Source organism: Hypomesus nipponensis, chromosome 10 (genome assembly GCF_054491055.1).
Source record: "Hypomesus nipponensis isolate SF chromosome 10, ASM5449105v1, whole genome shotgun sequence".
Lineage (NCBI taxonomy): Eukaryota > Metazoa > Chordata > Actinopteri > Osmeriformes > Osmeridae > Hypomesus > Hypomesus nipponensis.
In genome coordinates, this window is record NC_140370.1 from 3,980,554 (window position 1) to 4,004,934 (window position 24,381).

The window sequence follows — 24,381 nt, forward strand, 5'->3', positions numbered from 1 at the left end:
TAATGTTGAATGTTTCTTTATTCCACTTTCAAACGGTAACTAATAACTCATAGGTAGTATACAACAGCTACAGTAACCCTTCATGGAAGGTAACATGAACAATTACAAGTACATTGGGTTACATTAAAACAAAATTACATGCATTCAAACATTTAATATAAATTACAAGAGACAAAACTGTTTAAAAGTTCAAGTCAATAAGCACATTTTTTTTTTCTAAATATATTTGTGTATGTATTGATTTTAATAATGAGCTCATGCAAGCAAGATTACACAACAGTCACAAAACGTTTTGATATTGACACAAATACAAATCAACAATTAAAAGAATATGAATCATAAGACTTTAATTATTTTAATATAAAGTAAAGATATTTTTTCCATACACACAGAGACAGAAGAATGAAAAAATATAGGACATGACATAGGACAAACAAATGTACAAATTCTAACACATAATATTTATTGACTGCAATGATTATCTAAATTGAAAAATAAATGTTCAAATAAATAACAATATAAAGTGCACCTACAGCTTATGAAAACAGAAATACATATTTTACATACGTAACATGGGCTGTATGGCCTCAGAGACCTAGAAATATCTTTATTTAGTTCCTTGCTTGAACGCAGTATCCTTTATTATAAATTGAGGTGAATATCAAATGCTCAAAAACAATCAACAAACTAAATCAGTAAAGTTGAGAGGAAAACTCCTTGATGTACATACTCTTACAGCATTGCACAGTGACATATGGAGAACGGAACTAAACCTCTGAACACAAACCACACATTATCATACTGTCAAAGCATACCACATTCCTTGTCATGCTTTGTGTCTAACAAGAATAGAAAGCAAAAGGTAGAGAAATGTGCACTTCTTGCCTATGATGATCTGCTCCACTTCCTTGTGGAGCGTGTTTTATTTGTACATCAGTTTGGATAAAAAGCGACTGCTTCATATCTAAAAGGTAAATGTAAACTGGATGTCTAATCTATCTAAGGGAAGAAACACTGAAGTCATTACCAAACTATCAGAAGATCTGCTGTAGGGCTTAGAGCAAAAACAAACCTCCAATTTACTCATAATAAGAATAATCAAACCACAAATCTACTGCAATTAATAGCAATGTATTTTTCTTCAATCTTTTGATACAATTTCATTTATACATTGACATAATACTTGATTGCCATGCAGTTACTTGATGAAAGATAATGTGACAACGCATTATCATGTTCACAGATGCGCAGGTGATCCTACAGGAGGACAGTAGGGTTGGTCCAGTTGGCCACAGCTCGGGCAATCAAGTCGTCACGCTGATCGAGACAGAACATGGATGAAAGAGATCAGTTTCAACCAGGACAATGTGCAACGCCGAGGTTCTCGTGCCTGGTTGCGCAAACACGGTGTCTTGCTGCCCCCTGGTGGACATGGTGGGGTACTGTTTGTAATGTTGCATGACAGCAGCTGAAACATTTTTTATTTACTAAACAGAGTTGGCAATGTGTTCGCGTATGAACGACGCTCACCTCAACTATCTGTAGGAGGCACACATGAGGACCGGCGGGAACGGCACATTGTCTTCTGTAAAAAGACAGCGACAAAGGCAATGACCAAAACGCTAGTATAAGTCACATCCTAGGGGTGACACAAAATGGAGACTCACTGCACCGCCGCAACGTGAGACTGTACCTTTTCATGGAGCCGGTGATGGAGTGCCGAGTCAGAGAGCCAAGGATGCCTCAAGGCCTCTGAGGCTCCTATCCTCCAGCTGCAGATAAACACAAACAAACACAGGCAGGGGTTCATGCATCGTTCTGATGTACAGTCTCTTGGAGGGAGGACAGTGGGACACACAGACAGGCGGTCCTGTCAGACAGAGGAAAAACACCTTTTGTTGATGACGAGGAGCTTGGAGATGAAGTCCTTGGCCTGATCGGAGATGTGTAAAAACTCCTCTTCGTCAAAGTTCCACTGACAGGCCAGAATGTTGTTCAGAGTCTCGTTGTCATCGTCACCCAGGAAGGGACAAAGACCGCTGAGGCTAGAGGGGAGAGGACGTCTTTAGTGTGTGTGTGCGTTCAAACTGGATCTATCTGTGTGTGTGTGTGTGTGTGTGTGTGCACGTACTGTCTACACTTACAGCATGTATGCAATGACTCCCAGACTCCACATGTCTGTGTTGAAGGAAACAAAGTCGTAGTTTATCACCTCTGGAGCCAGGAACTCTGGAGTGCCGAAGTTCACTCGTAACTTCTCCCTGGGCTTGTATCTGTGAGAGGAGAATTACCGTCATTCTGAGATTCACTGGGTGTAGAAATGGGTGTGTAAATCACATATTTCAACATGTTCGATGAGTCTTACATACTTAAAGCAATACATACTTGAAGCAGTACAAGTGATAAGTATTACTGATTGCAAGTGGGGACCTACATTCTGGCGAGGCCAAAGTCGATGATCTTGATTTTATTTGTGACCCTGCTCACACACAGTATGTTCTCAGGCTGCAGTGAACACAAAGGAAGGATTTAAGGATTCCGTTTGACAAAAGGAGAGTATAGATACCGCTCTCCGTGCATACAGTCTGTATTCCTGACGTGTGGTTGTGGTTACCTTCAGGTCGAGGTGGAGGATGTACATTTTGTGCATGTGTTGGAGGCCCTCGCAGATCTGGCGGATGAAAACCACCGTGTCCAGCTCCTTTAGGGTGTAGTTCTCGTCAATGATCCTGTCAAAGAGTTCGCCTCCGTCCACACTGCAGGTCACACAAACGCAACGTTTGGGAATCAATGTGTGCAACTGATCCAAATCCCCTTTAAATCCTCACATTTTTTGGGAATCCTCTTGAATCAAAGTTGGACTGTCGAGCATCGGTTGTATATGTAAAGCCTAAAACATTTGTTTTAGGCGTTTGGAAACGTACAATTCGAGCACGAGGATAATGTCATTCCGGGATTCGTAGGCGGCGTAGAGCTGGATCAGGTTGGCGTGATCCAGCAGATTCATGACTTGGATCTCATTCTTCACCACGTCCTGCCAAGCACACACACACACACACACAGGTGTTATCTCACCCCGATTCAGAGAGAAGAGTCCATTCACCTCTTTGGAGTGCACTGAGTTTGGCGAATGGTGTCCAATGGAGGAGCTACTGTTGTCGTATTTCATCAGTCGTGATCACAGGCTGGTTTTGTACCTTCTCTTTCTGACTTCTGGCCTTGATGATCTTCGCTGCCAGGGTGAGTCCTGAGGAGTTTTCGATGCATTTGTGCACCTGGCCAAAACGACCCCTTAGGACAGAAAGAGGGGCAAATGAGTCCAAAAGTAGTCCAAGTGTCTGAACGACGTCTGTCTATCTCATTTTTCAGTTTATAATGTCACCTTTCCATGTAACTGTACTCCCCTGCAGGCGTCAGTCTAAAGAGATGCCAAAACTATCACCTGTAAACTGCAAATCCTACAATGTAACACTCTGGGCTGATGACCCTATGAATTAGCACTGATAGCGATATCTGTCACGGTTCAATGTCCTTGAACTCAAAACAAGATCACTTTACATACGAGAAAGTGCCAACATTTTGGAACAGTGTTGTGTTTTCTTCTTTTCCATTAAATGGGAGTGGGGGCGTCTCTTTGAAGAGTTGGATTAACACTTAGTGATTAGCTACCAGCTGGCAGTAGGAGTATGGTTTCACATACCCTGAAAGCCTGGAGTAAAAATAACTGGGCTGACTCTGAAGCTATGAACAAGGTGAGAGGAGGGCGAGGGTTACACAATTAGTCTTTGCCTAGTGGCTGAGAACCCTGTTCTCTGTATTTGCCTCGTCTGATAAACTGTGTTGTAGGTTTATTTGGAATGAACCAAAGATGACGTTGTAGAAGATAGAACCCATAGATGGAAGCCTCACCCTCCTAGGATCTCCTGTCGGTTGATGGTGTAGAAGTTATTGATCTGGTTGGGTTTGGCAGACACTATCCGGTGGTTGAATGGAGCTACTGGAGGGGGAGTTGTGTCTAAAAAGATATTCGGACAGAGGGGCAAAACAAGGCAAATGAGAGAGTGAGACTGAAAGGTGACAAGGTGGAAGCCTTGGTTGTTTCATGAGAGGCATGTGGCTTCAGAAATGCTACCTCATGATTGTCATAATCACGTTAGCACCCAGGCCTGCTAACACACTATGGTAAGCATGATACACTTCTGATGTGTAAATGCCTGTCAAAGTGCCAGTGAGCATGCTGTTACACCTACAGCAACGCAGATAACAAGTAGCAGCAAACAACTTCAGTGGATATTAAGTACAGTCAGTGTCTGGACCCTCTATCATGTGCATTACTCACAAAGAAACCAGGTACTCACCGATAAAGAACCGTTCAACATTGACATCATCCTCCCCTTCTGTGTCTTCCTCCTGTTCTGTCTCCAGCATCTCCTTCAGCTTCACCCGGATTTCAACTCCATCTGCCTTGAAGACCCCCCAGCCCTCAGACTCGGCACGCTGCTCTTCCTCCTCCTCCTTGTCCTCCTGCCTCTGCTCCTCCTCCTCCTCCTCTCCGCGCTCCACCCGACTCTTCTTGTGGTCCTCCACGCCAAGGTCTTCCTCGGCGCCCCGCCGCTTGCTACTGGTGTTGACCTCCTCCATCTGGTCCAGCTCTGCCTCCAGGGATGGGAAGGCGCTTTTGCTGTCCTCGCGGCTGAGGCAGACGTTTCAAAAGTGAGAAAAGCAGACATGCACATCGACACGGCGAGGCGACGAGACAATGAGATGGGGGGATTAATACAGAGGGAATGGACTGGAAGTACCTGTCAGGAATGGAGTCTGTCTCCTTTAGAGTATCGGGACTAACAGGGAGCTCCAGGAGGACAGGTTCTGAGGGGTCTTCGGAGGAAGCGTTAGCCTTGATCTCCTCCACCTTCTGTTTCTCCTCTCTCTCCTTCAGAGCATCCAGCTCACTGAGCTTGCATTCACGGAGATCTTTCTCATCCACTGAAGACAACGCCTCTGAAACGCCCTCCTTCAGCCCGTCACCCGGCTCCTCCTCCTTCTCGTCTTCTGCCACAGGAGCCTTGGGGACCTCCAGGATGAAGTCTAGCAGGTTGGGGATAGGGGAGCCCCGCTCTGGCTCCAGGGGCCCCCCAGCCTCCAGGTCCAGGAGTCCAGGGGAGAGATTAGGGTCTGATCTCTCAGCATTTTCCCGGTTGAGCTTCTGCACCTCTTCCAGCAGTAAAGCCTGTTTCTTCAGGGAGACGGTGTCTGCCAAGGTTCAAACAGGTTCAACAGTAGATTGATTACATGTCAACCGCCTTTGGGAAGTTATTTGCTGTGTCTTGAGGGTGCTGAAACAAACTAAGTAGTGTTGTCGAAGTGTAGGAATGATAGTAAATAAGGATTGGTGGTGTCATATTTTTACCTGACCATTTAATCAATGCTCCTGTGTCATTTTGTACAACTAGACCACTGTTGTTTATTTCTACAGGAAGACTATTGTGACTAGCTTGCTGCTTTTTAAGTGTTGTTGTTCTTACTGTGTGTCTATCAAGTGATTTGTGTGGTCAGGTCTGTGTGGTCCAAACTCCCGGTGACTTCTGAGTGTGTAGAATGTTATGGATGTGAGCACCTGCAGGATCTGGAGGCTTCTTCTTCTTCTGCGCTTTCAGACCTTTCAGGCTCAGGCGGGACTTGTCTTTTCCATCCTTAGCCTTGTTGTCTTTCAGCTACGCAACAACCGACAAAGAGAATGAAGATAAAGAGAGAGGAACAACGGGTAATGTCTTTTTTGAATTGTGTATACTGTCGTACAGAAATTGTGAAATGCTTTAGATTTTCACGGAGAACAGTGCCTGTACATAAGATGGTGTAAACCTCGATGTTGTGAAACTAGAAGCAAAGCAACAGTTTTTTTTTTTGTTTTTTTTGTTTTTAAAGGCGCATTTATGAGATGGCTCATGAATGTCGAAATGCCATATGACAACAGGCACCCGGAACGACAAAAAACCTACAAAGTTGCCGATTTTGCGGGAGGAGATGCAATGTTTTGGTCCGTGGAGGTTTATCTTGTGAGTGGGCTCCGGAGGAGTGGGTTCACATGCAGGAGTTATTCCTTGAGTCCCTTTAGAGGCTTTAGTAGAGGTCGTTTTCTGTTAAAGAGACAAGATGGCAGCGCATGATGGGTTGGCAGGCATTGATTAGGGATGAGGGTTAAAGCCCAGAGGTCTGGAGGGAGACACGAGGAGGATAAACAGTCAAATATAGGACGTGATACGGAACATTTAGTCGTGATGGAAAGGATAGATGGCCACATGTAAGGGCCTATAAAACAATTTATCAGTTGCTGTGTTCCTGAAAGTGTAGAGGCCTGCCTCTGAATATTCATAGTGGATGGATGTCCATAGAGGTGCAAGGCTGTGAATTTATAGCTTATAACTTGTCACAGTCAGCGGTGGAACGCAATGTCGGCCCCTGAGCGGAAAATATTTCTCCGACTCAAACCAGAGGGACTCAATGACACACTCCTTCTATGAGCAGGTCCAAATCAAGGAGGTCCTTTGAGCGTGAGAGTGTCTTTCCTACGCACACGCAGCGCTGTGTGGTGGCAAACACTGGCCGTCGGTAAAGCAGGGGAGATGTTTGGAGTGTGGGGTTTCCACCGTGACGGCAGCGAGAGGAAAAGTCGGAGGATGGGAGTTGGGGGGGGGGGGGGGGGGGCGGTGTCGAGGCTAAAGTAGCTGGTGTCGCTAGACAGACTTCTCACACCCCAGAAGGTGGAGGCAACATATGACGCGAGCAGTGACGACCACGTGGATTCCTGACATTTGGAGTCACTCCGTGGCCGTTACATATGTATGTGGTCGACTGCATGGAAATAAAGTGTGACCACAGGAATGACGTTTCAGGATTTACATAGCAGCTTAACACATGCCACATATACCTAATACCTATTCCGATTACGCCGATACCAACTCTTCCTCACTTCTACTGGGAAAACATTCATCCTTATAAAGGGCTATTCCTCTCAATGTCCTTGTCGGGTTCTCCCCCTAAAACAGCCCCCGCTCTGCTATCTACACAGTGGAATACGATGACATTTGGGCTTTGTGGTATATTTAAGTCTAGCCTTCGGTTTTAATGCCAACATGGCACTCACTGACCATCAGATTCTTCCCTGTCTGAGTCCCCTGTCCACCTGTTTCTGTGAGCCCTGGACCAGCGACCACAAGTGGTCATTGAAGTTGTTCGAGTTAGTCCCAACAGGTTTGAGCTGAAAACACACAGTCGTTGGTTGAGGGCCTAGTAAAGCAGATGGGAGAATCAAATAACTATGGAGCTAGACTCCATCCCATAGGAAGACCATGCACCTAAAAAAGAATCGAACAGATTGAGCTTTCAACATTCTTCTACGACGTCCGGCTTATTTTCAGACTCTCACCTCTGAATCGGTGCCAACGTCGCTAAAACATAGCACATACGATAAAGCATGGACATCTACTAGAGCAACTGTTGTGGGGCACAGTAACCATAGCAGCACTTGCTAACACTCACGGACATGCCTGAGATGTCGATGCACAGGTGAGTGAATTTAACACCCGCAATAGCTCTTCACAAAATAGGTCAACACCCAAAATAGGACAATCACGAGAGAGGAACGAGATTCTTACCGTGCGGAAAAAAAGTGAGCTACGGATAGCATATAACGCGTAACCGTGTGGATAGATTCAAAAGAGCTCGTCACAAGTTTTGGACATTTGACTTCATACATTCAGGCCCTTTTTAGCCACAAACAGACTGAGAGCAGATCCAAATTCAGCCTAACCAAACATGGCCCCTATAGCCCCACCTGTGGCCCCGGAGTGGCCCTCCCATGCCCTCCAGGGGGTCCCAGAGCTTGTCACGTGCCTGGAGGCTACATTACAGCTGGTAGGCATACACTACAGTACGCAAGTTACATGTGGGGTTTTAAAGTGGCGCCTCTCGTGCAAATACGAGTAGGTATGTATTTGACAATGATCAACTATGAACTGAAATACTACAGTACGCAATTGCACTCGTCTTCAGATTCGGATGAGGTTCAATGAAGAACCGACAAAGCTCTTCGCTATCCCACTCTGTCTTATGGTGAAGAAGAACAGTAAGCCTGTGCCAAGCCGCGATCTTTGGAAATAGAACTCTTGACCGAGCTTGACTGCTCTGATCACTTACATGCGGCATGCGGTGCCAAGAACATTAAGTGCCAGATAAGGCTTCCATGTGTAACAGTTGTACACCGAACACGTGGTGCCCCTTCTCTGGCATTGTTGGACCACCTCCACAACTGTTAACGTGTTAAAAGTCAATATGTCATCCACAGCCTTTTCATTGAGCAATGACTGAATACGGCTGCTATGGATTCTGCAGCACTGACGTTTCTAAATATTAAACTTTGCCCTCCAGGATGCATTTTGTCAACCTCCTGGGTGTTTAAGCTCTGACTCTACGTCGACAGCAAAACTGTTTCCTCTCGATTCTCACCTTGCCTTTGTCTTTGAGCCTTTGAGCCTTGCGCGCCGCCGGCCCTTTGAACATCAGCTCCATCACCCTGGAGCTCTTCACCGTCTCCCCGATGAAGCCAATGACCTGCTGGATGCCCAGGACCAGCTTCTCCATCCCCTCCAGCTTCTGAGCCTGCAGCTGGGAGCGCTGGTTGACGGCAGACATGATGGAGCTCATCTCCTGGCACATTTCCCTCACCTCTCCCCCCGTGGCCTGGCTCTGCGACTGGGCAGAGGTCAGGATCACAGCCCTGGATGGGACGTGGATCTCCTCCTTGTCCACCTTGAGAGTCTCCACGTCCCTCTCAATGCCGTCGATGTCTTGGGACATTCCGTCCAGCCGGTTGAGGACCTTCTCTTGGATGTTGATGAGCCGGTCCATCTTGCTGCTCAGGGATTCGATCCGGTTCTGGATCAGGTCGAAGCCGGTGCCGTTCAGGTCCCCCATGGTGTTTACTATCTTGGAACAGGTGTGACAGGATCACGTTAGGACACCCAGCCGAGACAGACGAAGGACCAGAGAGGTCCGCGGGACACACGGAAAACCGTTTTCAACAAACGCAGCCAGTTCTATCCTTCAGTGCTCCTCTTCAAGTGGAATGACGGACTTATCTGAAGGCTCGAACGCAGGCGACAACAGACTCAAAAGGATTTCGCCGTATTTTCTCCTCGAAAAAGTATATAAATCCAAGATCCAATGAGGTGTGTTCGAACTGACCTTCCAACAGGCAGAACTCTTAATCCCTGGTCTAGCACCCTTGCACTGTGCTAAGAGTCATCGGATCATGAGATTGTGCCTCCTTGTCGCACCCACTGTCTAATGTGGCTGTCCCTCTCTCCACCAGGATGGTATTAAGAATGGGATAAGTCCCTCTGCCTAAATGTAAACGGCACCACCTACGTCAGCAGGGGCCAGGCTATGAGGGGGGGGGAAGCGAGGGAGGCGGTGGGAGGGAGGGGCTGGCATTGCTGGGGGCCGTGAGACACATGAGAGTCTTTAAATGTTAAGCCCACCATCGTCTACCGCCTGCCAAGTGTCAAAATGGCCAGTGTACACAATGCCACCTCGAGGCAGGGCGGAATTTCATCTGCAACCATGCCCTTTTCAACGTTTCTCCTCATTATCGACACGTGAACGAGGATGCTTGTCAGTGCAGCCGGCCATGCATGGCGCTCTCGCACCAAATACCTAACAGGTGTTCCCCAAGAGAGGGAGGGGAAAGAGATGCCGAGGGTTTTATTTATAAGCAGCGATAGACATTTTAAGGTCAACTCTAAATATCAAACAATCAGGTTAAAAGAGGCCCGTGAACAGCTGTGTTTTGGAAGGGGACGCGATGTATATAGATATCTGTCCGTCCACAGCGCATATGCAGTACAGTGTTCAAAGTAGCCTTTTTGGACAAATATCAGAATATTGCAGAATGTACGTGTACTTGTGTATTTAGGAGTATTGTACAAAACCACCTGCACTGCTGGGTTTGTACCCGGTGGCATAGGTAAGTGAGACCAGTTGTAGTGTCCCTAGCCCCTCCCCTGAAAGTAGAGATGGTTGACAGGGATGATTAATATAGGGTCTCTCCACTGACAAACCCATCCAGCTCAAGGCTTCGCACATGCTTATTCATACACAGTTAAGACAGTTACGGATCAATTTTAACTTGGGGTTTGAAATTTGAGCCTGAGCCAAGTGCCCTACAAACCTATCAAACTATGCTTAACGTGTTGTAGTAGTGGACATATGTTCTTTGCATTAATGGTCAAAACAAACATAAATCCTCCAACCACCAATGAACAAGGAAAGAGAAACGTTTTAACGATAGACGTTTTATTCAGCGTTATTTTGTTGATCTCCATTTCAACCGATTTACTTGGGTGACTGGTATTTAGTACTAACAAGCCTGTGTCAACAAAATGAAATCCCGCCGTCAATTTTGGAAGTACTGCATTAACTTACGTGTGACATTAAGTCTTATTCAACAACAATTCAACAAAGAGGCCGCTTCAGTTATTAAACGTTTGCGTATGTGCTAACTCATGCCGCCCTCCTCGATGGACAGATGATGTGGTGAAGGAGGCACCCGGCTTAGCTCACTGGGAAACATGCAGCTCACAAAGGAAGGCACAGACTGCTAACTAAGCCACCCAGACCTGACCCAAAATAGCCAAGCGCTCACCATGCTCAGGCGGGCCAGGCCAAATGGGCCAATGGGCTTCACGGGCATGTGGGGCCGGCAACGGGGGGGGGGCAGAGGGGAGGTTTGGCCCGGTGAAGGGGGGAGGGCTAAGATCCGGTTTCACCACAAGCATAGACTTGGAAGATGGTTCACTCTATTCTCCTGTCTTGCACGGAGGTAGACGTGCTTGCAAGGGAGGGAGAGGGTCCAGCCCAGTGCCCTTCACGCCCCCTGGGAGCGAAGGTTCACCCTTTTCATTTTGCCTCCGTGTTCTCTGCTCTAGGCTCTGGGGGGAACAGATGATCCTGACAGGGCCGTAGCAGATGGGAACGTAACCAGGCATCACTGAGCGGGGGGGAGGGGGGGGGGGGGAGGGGGCGGGGGGGGGGCGGCAACACCTGTCCTTGGGCGCCAACAGATGACAGAAAGGCAATTTCGACCACGCTGGACACTCAGCTCAGCTTGTGTCACTATGAGAGGCGTGGAGGGTTACCTTACGCATTGCGATGCTTTCATGGAAGAAACAGAATTCAAAATAATCCACGGAGATTGATGAGGGGAAAGTCAAGGCTGCAACCCGAAGCATTGCGCACGCATCGCTCGTAAATCAACTGCCACTTTCAAGAAACTGTTGGGACATACTGTACACATACTATACTGAGGGGGCGCTACACTTCAGATGTTAAACGGGGCAAAATGGGGGCCTAGAACTCACATCAAACCACATGCAAGCACTCCGGACATGCTATGGTATATTACCACAGCTCGACTGCAGATATACAGTATTAACTGGGCTATCCCACTGTTGTTTGTAGCAGACACACCCAGGTACCCAAAACTCTTACCATAACTATAGAAATGTGAATATTGAATACTGTATATCTCTAAAAACACAATATATCTCTCTATTCCCTTCTAATAGACGCTTCATTCTGGGCACTGCGGGGGGGTAATGTGAGGCCATTAAAGTCTACAGTGAGATATAAACGGCTTACGACGGTGCTCATGACACAAACCAGAGGTTGAGTTTATATCACTGACACTTTACAGTGAAACATGAGCAATGGAAGCTCGGAGGGCACAACGGGAGTCTGGCCGCGTTTTCCACATGCAGGCCTGTGGTGCCAAGTGAAGCTATGTCCTCACCAGGGGAACAAGGGCTGCTGCCATCTAACGGTGCATGATTGTAATGTTTTCCGCTGATGCGACAGCAAGTCGTTGAGCCACTGTTACCCTCAGAAGTCCATACAAGCACACAGACATGGCAAAAGGAACGGAGCAAAATCGTGCTTTTATCCCCGCGTGTGTTTGGAACGGTTGGACCGTTTATCTGTGGAACAAACTGTCCTCTTTGGCCGGCTGAAATCTGGTATCAAGTACATGGATATTACACACAGCGCTTAGAACAGAAATAGATATTGCAACAACACACTTCTGTCATTCTCTCTTTTTTTTTTTTTTTACCAACATCATTGTCAGACACAGAAAGGAAACCATTTCCACCTGTTGCTTTGCTGTATTGAATACACAACAGCATAAGACAAAATGGCCGACAAACACAGCAACCTAACGCTAGCGTCTGTAAATACTGTTCATTTGAACCACATCTCAAGCGAAACGGTATTAACATGCTGTGCTAGGGAGCCAGAGAGGGAGTTCAGAAGAACAGTGACCTGAGTGGCGTTAGGGGGGTTTGTTTGGCAAAGGGACAAACCGCCGAGCAGTGCGCCTCTCATCCAGAACAGACTGTCCTGGGACGCTCCAGGGTTGTGTGCTGTCAGGGGCGACACAAACACACACACACACACACCTCCTCCCTTCTCTAACACCACCCGGGCTGCTAGCTGAGTCTCTTGGAAACTAGTGGGCAGAAACGTGAGTGGCAGCCAGGAAACATAAGCCTCAACGCCAACACAACCCACCACCGTCTTACACGTCTCCACCCCCCCCCCCTTCCCCCCCCCCATCACCCTCCGCCCCCTCCCTCCCCTCCCCTCCCCCCCGCCCCCCCCTCCCCTCTCAGGTTGTGCATGTACTGTCTCACTTGAGCCTTGTACACATGACACACCGGAACACTTAGCCGGATCTTCTGAGTCGGAATCATTCTCAAGATGTTTTTAGGATCAGAGCCCAATGAATACAATGTCCTCTAGATGGTGAAACAGAAGGATGGATCACCATCACAACTTGTGTTGCTGTTCACAGCTGAGTGGGAAAAAAACACACACACAAAAGCTATAACTATATATGATAAGACATATGATAAGAGCTATATATGATAAGACAAGAAGGGGTGGACTAATATTTGTTAAGGATATTTGAACACAAACAACCTGCTTTCAAGTCGGTTGAAAATGAACACTGTCGATCGCATTCGGTCCTGCATGGCTTTGTTTGAACACTAGAGGGAGCTCTGCATCAGGCGGACAGTCAGACGGCTCCCAGGCAGGCAAGTAGGACGGCTAACGGGCAGGCAGCATACAGTGCATGAGACACTTTTCGAGTCTTGATTGGTTGTAAAGGATACATGTTTAGTGTTCCGTAAAACAACTGTTATATAGTATGGAGTCTGTGAAGGGAGGCAGAGGACACCCTCCAGACTGACATGCGAGGATGCATAGTGACGGGATGGCTACAGCGAGAGAGCTTAGTCGCATATATTTATAGTGACTGTCTCTCAAACACCATGACAGGAATGGAAACACGAGAGGATGACGGATCTCCTCTCTTGTCTCCAAGAACATTTGGCGTTTGAAGTTTTCGTCAATGAGAGTCTGGGCGGTATAGCGAAAGCAGGACTACAGTTGACAAGAACATCTTTTCACTGTGGCCCTGCGGCCTGACTTTTTAAGTTGACCTTTTCACAAAACAGACAAAACCTTGTGACACAGACACGAACCATTTACACATTGTAAATGGTTCGTGTCTGTGTCACAAGGTTTTGTCTGTTTTGTGAAAAGGTCAACTTAAAAAGTCAGGCCGCAGGGCCACAGTGAAAAGATGTTCTTGTGGTGGGCCTACGAGACAGAACTCACTGCTCTCTGAGGACATCTAGAATCCTCTGGAATGAGAGAGGTACTTCGGTCGAAACTTTTGAAACAAAAACACACACAGAGACACTGCCTGATGTCCGATTGAGAGCTCACCCTCTCTTACATGAGAAAACTGCAGCCATCTTATTACGCCCCGGCCCCTGGTTGCGCACTGTAGGGTGGGTAGGTTACAAGCTGTGTCAGTCTGTCTCTTGTATTACTAGAGCTTTCTGCATACAGTACTTGCGTAGAAAATCAATCAGGACAATATTTCTTAAAAGAAAAACTACCATATAAACTCATAATTATTACATATGTGTGTTTTTTGAGTTATTAGGAAGAGATTGAGACATGATTATTCGCTGACAAATACCTCAAATGAGTCAGATTACTGCTGCACGCATACATACGTTCCTGTGATGTTATGAGTTGAGCTCACTAATTAGATTCAAATTGACATTTAGCTCAGGAATGTTCCAGAAGATAACACACCACAATACGGTGAGTGGTTACTGGGCCTGGACTCACCATCACAAATGGACTCATGTATGACTGCAATACAGATCCAAAGGATGAGGCCTGGAATCCAAGAGACTGAAGGTAATGTGAAGACACAGGGACATCTATAGTGGGACTTACAATCACATCTCCTTGAAGCTATTTCTGCTGAATGTTGATGGGCAGGGCTGACTGCAATTATGACACTGATTAACAAGCAAACTACTTCCCTGTGGTTTTCGCAAGAGTCCTAATGGGGGAGGGGGGCTGACAATGTCCTATTGTGTGCACAGTATCACAAGACACCTGATGCTATAATAAAACACCTCAGCCTTTCAGAGCACAACATTCTTGCTCCATGCACTGAACTCAACAATCTCCAGGACCTGACCCTCCACCAGCCATATGAGGCAGCTGCATGGCTCTCTATTATACCGACTGGAATACAGCACGAGTCAAATATGTGGGCTTCTTAAAGTATGTCTGTATTTATCAAATAAAGATGTAACAACTACAATATCGTAGTTCCAACCCCTCTATCCTTAGGTACTCCAGTAAATAACTTTTACTGCTAATGTAAGTGACCTTGCATTTCTCATGGTAACTACTGGGGGAAGGTAAACAAGGACAGTGCTGTCCACACCAGATCCAAAATGGATCATGGAATTCATTTAATCAACAACTCATAGCTCAGCATTGAGCTGTCGGTACAAAAGGAATAATGATAGTTTGCGCTAGATGGAAATCTACAAGGACTACTGGCAGAAGAATATAAAATGTGCCTGTCTCAGCTAACTTTCCTAACAGCACATCTCTAAGATATCAACCATGACTCACTGTAAATCACTCATTTTTACCACTCAATGATTTTTACAACTCACTCATTTTTTATACAATCTTTAAAAGCAGGGTGTACACTGGGATAAAGGTAGAGGACATAATAAGGAGTAGGACAGGGATATTCCTAAATTCCTCATCCAAACTGGATCAGACATTGGGTCCCACTGTGTGGCTTGCTACAGCAGAACACAACCTACCATGAGATTGATCACCTGAATATACTATATATGTAAGTAAAATAGATAGGAAAAGAAATGTGCTTTATTTTCAGTGTTTGCATGATATAGGATGCAATTCTTTTTCAAGCGGAGACAAATGATGCTGTTGAAAGTGGAACATGTTCAGACATGGATCTGTAGTTTACACACACAAATGCTGACATGGACCTATGTGAAAATGTATACCATGCTATAAGAACTGGTGGTTATGTTTAGTGCTGAGGTGCTGTGCTGTAGGTCTGATGTCTTAGGAGCCTCGGAAAATAAAGCTGTTGATGTGTTATACTCAGTATAAAGAGTCAATCCATAGAAGTTACAAAAATGTATTAATTTTCTGTGCTAGACATATGTTGCATTTAACAATATACTGGCAACTACAATGGGAATGTGCTGAATACAGGGTATGTGAGAACATCTGACTTTACATCTGACTGCTTAGCTAACAGACAAACAATTAGCAAATTACCTCATGTCACGGGTCACATGACACAGCCATCTGTACATTTTACCAAAAAATCATAAAAATAAAAAAAACGGAGAGCACACTGTTGACATATTCAAACAGAAAAGTCCCCTTGTACCTGCACGTCAGATGGACTGGATGCTCTGTGCCTGCTCCTGTAGCACAGTAAATCCCACAGCCTGTACCAGAGGTAAGACGCCACCAAGCACATGCTGCTGACCAGCCAAATGTCCCTGCCCTTGAAGAAGCTCTTCATGGTTTCTCACTTCCCTTTACCCTCTTCTTCTTCGGTTCAGGTTTGAATCTTCTCTCCTCAGGGCCTCTCTAACCTCTGAGAGAGAACTCGCTAGTAGTATGAGATGGCAGTGTGCTTATTAGCAGACAGGGTTCCCCGGGCTAGGAACGCCCAAACTTACTACCTTACCTCCAACACTTCAACACTCATCAGCAAGGGCCCCAAAGGACGGGCGAGTTTAACCATGTGACTAAAGAGTGACAGGTGCCAGCCAAGGGTGTCAGGGGGATGTGCTTAAATCTATCTCTCTCTCTTTCTCTTTCGCTCTCTCTCTCTCCCTATCTCTTTCTCTCCAACTACCAGAAGTCAGAAAATGGAATGGAAGACATTGGATTTAGGTGGCACAATTTGTGATGATAGAAGGTCTGACCTGTCTGCAACTGTAGAGACATAGTGGTGTAAATAGCCTGCACTATTGAATTACCGTTTCAGATGTCACACACATTCACGTGGTGTCTTACTCCCAACTATATTGCTAGGACCAGGGGACAATTATGTTCCATTAAGGATTCCTAAAACAACATCATCTGGCCAGTGGTGCCAATGGGGGGAGCAGCCTGGCATGACTAAACACCAAAACAATGTGAGAACATGTGACATGTGTGGACAGGACTCTGCTGTCTGGCCAGAAACTGGAGTCCTATTCCAGCCAAGACTGTATACAGATACAAGGTCTGCATCTCAAATCCACGTAGTATCTAGCTAAAACTCATAGAACAAAAAGTATTGGAAACAAATGGTTGTTTATTGTTGTATGGTCTATAGTATACTGTAAATTAGGAAAGATGACATGCAAACCATCTACTTGTTAATGTTGAAAATCAGTGTTGAGTTCCAGCAGTTCTTTGTAGAAATGAAAAATAAATAACAATGTACACTTAGGAGAAGACACTAGATGGTGCTAGTCGACCACGTTGACAGCATTTTGAACTTAATGAACACCTGAATGAAGTAAATATATCGAAAATATTTTAAGAGGGGTTGTAAATGTTTGTTTGTTTTTTTAACTAAGTGTTCAGAAATGTTTTTCTGAATATGTTTTTTATCTTAAGTAGACACATTCAATAACTAAATGTTCTTTTTTTAGAGGAAATGAGGAGAGAGACAGAGTGAGGTGCAACAGTGTGATGCCTACCTCTGGAAAATCTCCCTCAAGCTCAATGTGTTTCATCTCCCAGAAGCAGCGCATGGTCTCCACCCTCTCCAGGTAGTGGAAGAAGGCCAGCTTGCCCACACCATGGATGTCAGAGTACTGGCGGACTGACTTCAGTTTGGCCATCTTAGCAGGGGGGAAACCCGGTCACCACATCCATGGGCCCTCTCATTCTTACCCAGTGAGCTGGCCTCCACCGGCAGTTTCTCATGGCTGGGCCTTTTGTCTGATCTGAAAAGATAATGTTTTCAACGACAAACTTATACTATCTTGACTGTGAAACACTAAGATTTATTTGCAACATGTGGTTATTGGACAAATGAGCTCCAGTGGCCACACAGGACCAACACAGAGAGATAATAAAAAAGAATACGGTGTGAGACGTGGAGTAGTAGCAATAAAACTACATGACCCATAATGCATTTAGGCACCAAACATTTGTGTTTGTCACAAGACAGGCTTGATATTTTGTTACAAAATCCTGATGGACAGTTCTACTTTCTATTATCTTTAAAGGGGGGGGGGGGGGGGGTAACATTTTATTAAGCTTACTTTTTGTTAAATAATTTGTTGCTATGGTCACTCGTTGGGGTCATAGTTGAGCGGGAAAAGAAAGCATGGCGAGCGAAACAGTTTCAGACTGGGTGCAATGTCCTGTTTGTTCCAGAGATTTTGCACCTTCAAAAATAAATGCCCATTTGGACAGATGTCTGCTGACCACTGATGATGGTCCGACATTGACGACTGAAGACGAGAGTGGACCACCTAACAAGAAATCTCGCATTTCTTGCGAAGTTGTCCCAGGCAGTCCTGATGTAAACAAGGCAAACACTTCCACTTCCTCCAAGAGTAAAGGTTCTTCGGTATTTTCTATGTTTCAAACTAACAAGATTATGGTTTCATCTCAGAGCGAACGTAACGCATGTCCTTCTAACAAACCGAGCGCCGAGGCTGATGTCAGCAATGGAATAAAACCCAATTCGCCAAACGTCAGGGAGAAAGATATGGGAAGGTTGAAGAGCGATTCACCTTCACCTGTCATGAATGGACCGTTGAAGATGCCAAGCACCATACTCGACCTGCGGAACACCGACAAACCCTTGGCCGAGAAGATGCGACCAAACACGCTGGAGGAATATTTTGGACAAAATAAAGTTGTGGGTGAACACACACTGCTTCGGTCACTTCTAGATTCACAGGAGATCCCTTCTCTTATCCTTTGGGGACCACCTGGTTGTGGAAAGGTATATATGGTTTGACTGATTGGTGCGCATACATTCTTGCCTTTGAGATTATCTTGACAGAAGACAATCCGATAAAATCCAAATGTCATAATATCTATAGATTTTGACATTTTAAAACCTTTCATCCCCTATAAGCTTGCTATTTTGCTCTGTTGCATTGTAATCAGTAAATCCCAGTTTGATAGGATTATAAGGTTTTAATCCTGTTTTGTGAGCATTTGGCACGCTCAGTTTGCACAGACGTTGGTAACTGAAATTTCCAAAGTAAGATTTAGGTGTATGTCCCTGTGGGAGTTCTGCAAGGTGACAATACTGTACAAAGGGGCTTTTCAGAAAGTGTTGTTGATGGTATAGCTGGTTTTGGACTGTCAGTCAAAACGCACCACACACATTTTCATTGCATCTCTGCATCTGCCAGCCCCCTTGTGTCCGGGTCAAGTTTCATAAGAGTTATTTTGGTTATTTATGGAACTGGTCTGAAGGATTTACACTGGGGACCATATTTATGAGGCTGTCTTCGGGCAGGGTCTTGGGCACTAGTTTGTGACAGACAGATTATATGGATTGGAAAACGCATAATGGGTAGAAAAAAGTGGCATGTTAGATGAGCATTCTTAGCCACCAGGCTCACCCACCTAGACACATTGATGCAGGAAAATAGGCTCATTCGTATGAACGCCAACAGCATCTGGGTCTACCAGGAATTAGGAACTTGCATATTGAGAGCAGTTCATATTGAGGTGGGGTCAGTAACTCCCATGTATTCATCTTTATGTTGCTGCTGTGGTTTCTCTCTCTCTACTGTAGACCACTCTCGCTCACATCATTGCCAGCTCCAGTAAAAAGAAGGGCACAGCCCGCTTTGTCAAACTGTCCGCCACCAGCACATCCACCAGTGAGGTGCGCGAGGTCATAAAGCAAGCCCAGAACGAGCTCCGTCTCTGCAAGAGGAAAACCATCTTGTTTATTGATGAGATCCATCGCTTCAACAAATCCCAACAGGTACGCCACCCCATTCGCCGTGACCCACCCTCAAACTTGAGAATCTCCGAGTGGCGTTAGTTTGTGACTTCTATCGTTGTCGACTGTGCCCTTCGCCATTTGTGTGCTCAAGGTAGGCCCAGCTCATGGTTTCATTGGCCTTTCCAACACCGCAGCCACACATTTAGTCTTGTTCTGTGTTCTTGTGAATGGCTGTCGTGATGGCTTGTCAACATGGTCTTAACAACAGCACTGTAGGAATGTGCAAGCCCAAAATACCCCTTCTGATTTCCATACAAAATACCCATCCCCACACAGGAATTCATGTGGAATTCATTTTGTCATTAATCTTCTCAGAGGACAGAGAGAGTTGTTACCCTGTGTGGAATGCAACAATGTAATCATCCTTCCAGCCAGCATACTTAAGTGGTTGACATAAAGTAATGGTTGTGTTAGGCTACTTCATCAGCTCAACACCACCGTTGCAGAACCCATACAACAAAATCATTAAACAGATGGGTATCTAAACGATCTCCTATCTCATTATTGATCCGTCAGAGGACATATTTTAGCTCATGACTGGATGTGATCTGGAGAAAACCCTTTGGTCTGTAACACCTCCAAAATGGATAATTATCTGACATGGCTGTGTAGATCATGCTGGAAATTGTTTTCTGTCACAAAAATAGCAAACTAAAAGAATGAATCGACTTGTGCGTTGGCAAAGTTTGGGCTTAGTCCTGTGATCAGTTTTTAATCCCACAAAGGAGTGAAGGATGGAAGTTGAATGCTGCATGACATTTGAGATCTTTTTAAATCCTGATAACAATTAGCAGGAAGTTAAGAGCCTGAGCCACGCTTCCTCGACACTGCTCGGGCTAAAGAGATGCCAAGATGTTCCGTACCCCAAGTGCATCCATCAGATAGTGTTCTACATTCTTTATACATCTCTCAATCTTTTTCTGTTGTACAATGAATGAACGAAGCATATTATTAGCATGTCTATAACAACTTACCCTTGATCGTTTGCAACCGTAGGGATGCTCAACGCAATCTTTTCTTTTCCTCCCATGTTTTCCTTCTCTCTCTCTCTCGTCTCGCTGCGTGTGTGCAGGACACCTTCCTCCCTCACGTGGAGTGCGGCACGGTGACTCTGATTGGGGCGACCACGGAGAACCCCTCCTTCCAGGTGAACGCGGCCCTGCTCAGCAGGTGCAGGGTGCTGGTGCTGGAGAAGCTGTCGGTGGAGGCGATGGGCCGGATCCTGCGCCGGGCCGCGGCCTCGCTGGGGATCAGCGTGTTGGGGCGTGACGACAGCCAGGCGGCGGGTCAGGACGAGCCTCGCGACTCTGCGCAGCTCGGATCCCAGTAAGTGCCCCCCCTCCCCCGGGAAGGCGGCCCTTGTTATCACTGAGGGCGCTGGATGACGCCCCCCCCCCCCCCCCCCCCCGCGTGCGTGTCACCCGGAAGCCCCCGTCCCCAGGCTCTAATTGGTCAACTGGGAGGTCCTCTCCATCTCCTGTAGTCGTCTGATGCACGTCAGTAAGGTGATTTAGATATGGTCAAGGCACGCTACAGGCTGGGCACCCCGACAGTAGTTCCAACGATGCCCCTCCCCCTGTCCCTGGGGCTGTTGACAGACACCGAGGAGAGGGGCGGGGGGCAAGTGAGTGGTGGGACTGCTGTGACTGGCTGGCAGCGGGAGCTCAGTTTGAGCAGCCCTGCTGCTGCCAGGGTCGTGGTAAACATGTCAGTGGGACGGAGATGCCGGCCCGCCTGGCTGCTCCGTGTCTGGGACTGAGCACGGAGCAGCCAGGGTTGTTGACGATGCGTCTGATGGCTGTTCGTCCACTGCTCAGTGTGTTCCCATGGAAACTCTTTGATGAGCAGTGTTTATTTCGTCATGTGTGTAGGTCTACTGTAACTTGCATACACCTGCCATCTCTTCATGTCTCTGGGACAAAAAAAAATAATTACGGTTCCATGGTGAGTTATTGGTTTGTAAAGGTGAGCTCGTCTCTGTCAGATTTTTTACCCTTGAAAAGTGCAAAAGAGTCTATCAAACACTTTCCACCTGGTGTCAGCACAAGTGAGTGGAACCCTGGCTGCCGTCTGGAATCCCATATCAAATTAAACAAGCCTATCGCTGTCCTGCGTCACACAAGCCTGGTGGAGGAAGAAGGAATGTTGGCCCCACTTAGCACTGGGTAAAGTCCCACCAGCGAAGCACGACAGGGTTTAATTTGTACCTTCCTTAACCCACTTTTTTGTGGGCGGACCCCCCTGTTGGTCAAAGTCATTAATAGAATTGTGATCTGAGAGGATTTTTAACGAGGTGTTTGGTATCGGGTAGCATTGGCATTCAGTACAAGGTGCCACAGTATATGCCTTGAATGTAAACATGTAAAGGCAATAGCCTCATTCCTTGCCCATCATATTATGTACTTTGATAATCTGTCTGTGTCATGTCTGTTGAGGCTGTCACTCACAATAGCAACTTGATCTTATTTAACCAAAACATGTCTGTGGGGTGTGACAATTCATTTAGTCTACAGAATGTATTTTAAATAGTTTGTTAATAGTATAGTATAACAAGGAAGTGTGTCCATTTAAAACTATTCAAAGGTTGCCCAAGGCTTTGTCAACATCAAAGTAGGTTACCAATTTTAAAATTAGAGAACCTTTTTACAGCCTGACCTCCTCGGAAATTATGGATGTGTTTGAATGCCTTGTGCCTGGCAAGGAGGCATGTATTGGCGGTCTATTTGGATAGGCATTATGGGATGTAATCTGAGAGGTCGACATGTCGTGACCAGGTCTGGACTGGGACTGAAAAACGGCTCAGGGCTTTGTGTTATTATTATATAAATTATTATTTATTTATTTTTTTTGCATTTTGCCACGGCCGTTCAACCGGCCGTTTGGTAAATCTCCTGACGGCCTGTCAGCCCCTGGTCGTGACCCGCTTTGAGGGTCGTGATAGGGCTGCAACAACGAATCGATTAAAATCCATTATTAAAAGCGTTGGCAACGAATTTCGTTATCGATTTGTTGTGTCGCGCGATTACTACACCACTCAATAAGTCGCGGAGATGTTTGAGTATTTTTAAAAAAAGTTTAGTTGAGCGCGGAGCAAAGCGGAGGTAGAGGAAAGACCATCGGAGAGACGTTGTTGAGTAACGTTGTTCTGAAACACATGGCGGAGAAATCAGTACGACCTAAGTCATCCAAGGTGTGGGAGCATTTCACACTAAATACGTCGAAAAGGTGTGTTAATTGACCAGAGTGAAGTTAGTTTCATATTCGACATTCATCTCACATTCGGAAGACGTTACTTTGCAGCGTCGCGCTAGGGACCGGGTGAAAACTACCCATACCATTTAGAAAAATGTAGACTTTTATAAATGTTTATGAATATAAAACCTCAGATAGACACCAGAGTATCTTAACAATGTCTGGTATACTTCCACAGCTTTTACTTTTTCAATTAAGTTTCAAATAAAATGAAACTTAAAATGAAAAAAAAATAAATGAAAATGGCTTAATCCTCGCAAATCTTAAAGGTCACATGACATGAAAACTTCAATTTAGGAGGTTATTTAACATTAATATGAGTTCCTCTAGCCTGCCTTTGGTCCCAGTGGCTAGAATTTTTGATAGGTGTAAACTAAGCCCAGGGTGTTCTTCTCCGCCTTGGATAAAATTAAGGCTCAAACGCTCCTTTTGACGTCACAAGGAGCCTCTGCACATATTTTCGCTGGAAATGCGCCGACACAACCTCTCAAAGTTTTTCATGTCTGCGCCAAACATTTCAGCCACCACTGTTTCCTTAACTTGAGCCAATACAAAGTTAGCCTTGCTGACCATCTGAAATTAAATTCTGGATCAGTAGCCTACTCCTTGGTCCAGCTTCAAACCTCGGTAAACTAACGCTATATAATTTTGTTGCTTGCGATATGGTTACCTAGCTTGCTATCCTTAGAATCTTAAATGACTGAGTGTGCAGCTCTGCAAACCCGGGTTATCAGATGAGAATGGGCAAATTCAAGGCATCTTACAGCAACGGGTCTACGAGCCATTGCGATACATCCACTGTAAACATTAGCGCATGTTGCCGCCTCTCCTCCTCATTTAGCATTTAAAGCTACAGACACAGAAACAGCGTGTTCTGAGGAAAGCTCATTGTGGACTACTCGTGGTGGCTATAATTCTGCACCAAGGCTGAATTTCGGGAAAGAGACTTCAGATACAGTATTAGGGAACCACTAATTCCTATATAAAAGCATCCAAAAACAGCATGTCATGTGACCTTTAACTTTTTTCAAAATTGTGTCAAAAAATCATACATATATGCCAGATTATTTTAATTAAGTCTGGCCTACTTCCACAACCTTTCCATTTTCAAAAATGTTTTAAACAAAACTCAAATAAACTGCTCATCTCTGAAAATAGCTTCAAATCCACGCTAATATTAATGACTTTTTCAAACTTGTGTGCCTGTTTGTGCACATTCTGAAGATGTTTTGCACTGTGAATTTGCACTGTCAGTTCAGTTTTTGAATAAAGGGTTGGAAATTAATGCTTTTTTTTTCTTCTTTTTTTATCCGATTCATCGATTAATCGAAAAAAGAATCGACAGATTAATCGATTACTAAAATAATCGTTAGTTGCAGCCTTAGTCCTGACCCACCTGGAGGGTCGTGACCCACTTGGAGGGTCGTGCCCTGTGCTCCGTCCTATCTCCCCGTCTCATGTTATCATGGACTGTGGACTCAACAGTCACCTGACCCCTACAAACACACTCTCTCCCGGGCCAGAATCTTACTGAACCAGCCACACAGCTTCATTTCAGGTGGAGGATCAAACTGCTGCTGACTTGTGGTTCTTGGTAAAAGGATCAACATTTTATTTGTCACCTTCTGGGATAAATGATGTCATGGGAATTAAGAGACTGT

At 45.6% G+C, this 24,381-nt stretch overlaps 2 protein-coding genes across 7 annotated transcripts in view; one reads left to right on the plus strand and one right to left on the minus strand.

Moving 5' to 3' along the window:
- mylk4a (myosin light chain kinase family, member 4a) lies at positions 1–20,587 on the minus strand. 5 transcript variants are annotated; one of them, XM_084706964.1, is made up of 16 exons: positions 20,443–20,587; positions 17,184–17,432; positions 6,000–6,137; positions 5,618–5,714; positions 4,803–5,253; positions 4,359–4,693; positions 3,910–4,015; positions 3,198–3,291; positions 2,925–3,034; positions 2,615–2,756; positions 2,435–2,505; positions 2,145–2,273; positions 1,893–2,045; positions 1,694–1,772; positions 1,531–1,585; positions 1–1,317 (listed from the first exon to the last, which is right to left on the minus strand). In XM_084706964.1, the coding sequence occupies exons 2-15, from the start codon at positions 17,325–17,327 to the stop codon at positions 1,532–1,534; spliced, it is 2,103 nt and encodes a 700-aa protein (XP_084563090.1). In that variant the 5' UTR covers positions 17,328–17,432; positions 20,443–20,587; the 3' UTR covers positions 1–1,317; position 1,531. The 5 variants fall into 5 exon arrangements, with proteins under 5 accessions (XP_084563090.1, XP_084563091.1, XP_084563088.1 ...); XM_084706965.1 differs by lacking the exon at positions 6,000–6,137 and having other exon boundaries at positions 20,443–20,585; XM_084706962.1 differs by lacking the exons at positions 17,184–17,432; positions 20,443–20,587 and adding an exon at positions 8,506–9,383 and having other exon boundaries at positions 1–1,422.
- Positions 17,767–24,381, plus strand: part of wrnip1 (WRN helicase interacting protein 1) — an 11,590-nt gene continuing 4,975 nt past the window's right edge. For both annotated transcript variants that reach the window (XM_084706969.1, XM_084706970.1), the window contains exons 1-3: positions 17,767–18,445; positions 19,253–19,447; positions 20,541–20,794. In XM_084706969.1, the coding sequence (XP_084563095.1) occupies positions 17,819–18,445; positions 19,253–19,447; positions 20,541–20,794 (1,076 nt within the window). In that variant the 5' untranslated portion in view covers positions 17,767–17,818. The remainder of the gene's footprint in view (positions 18,446–19,252; positions 19,448–20,540; positions 20,795–24,381) is intronic.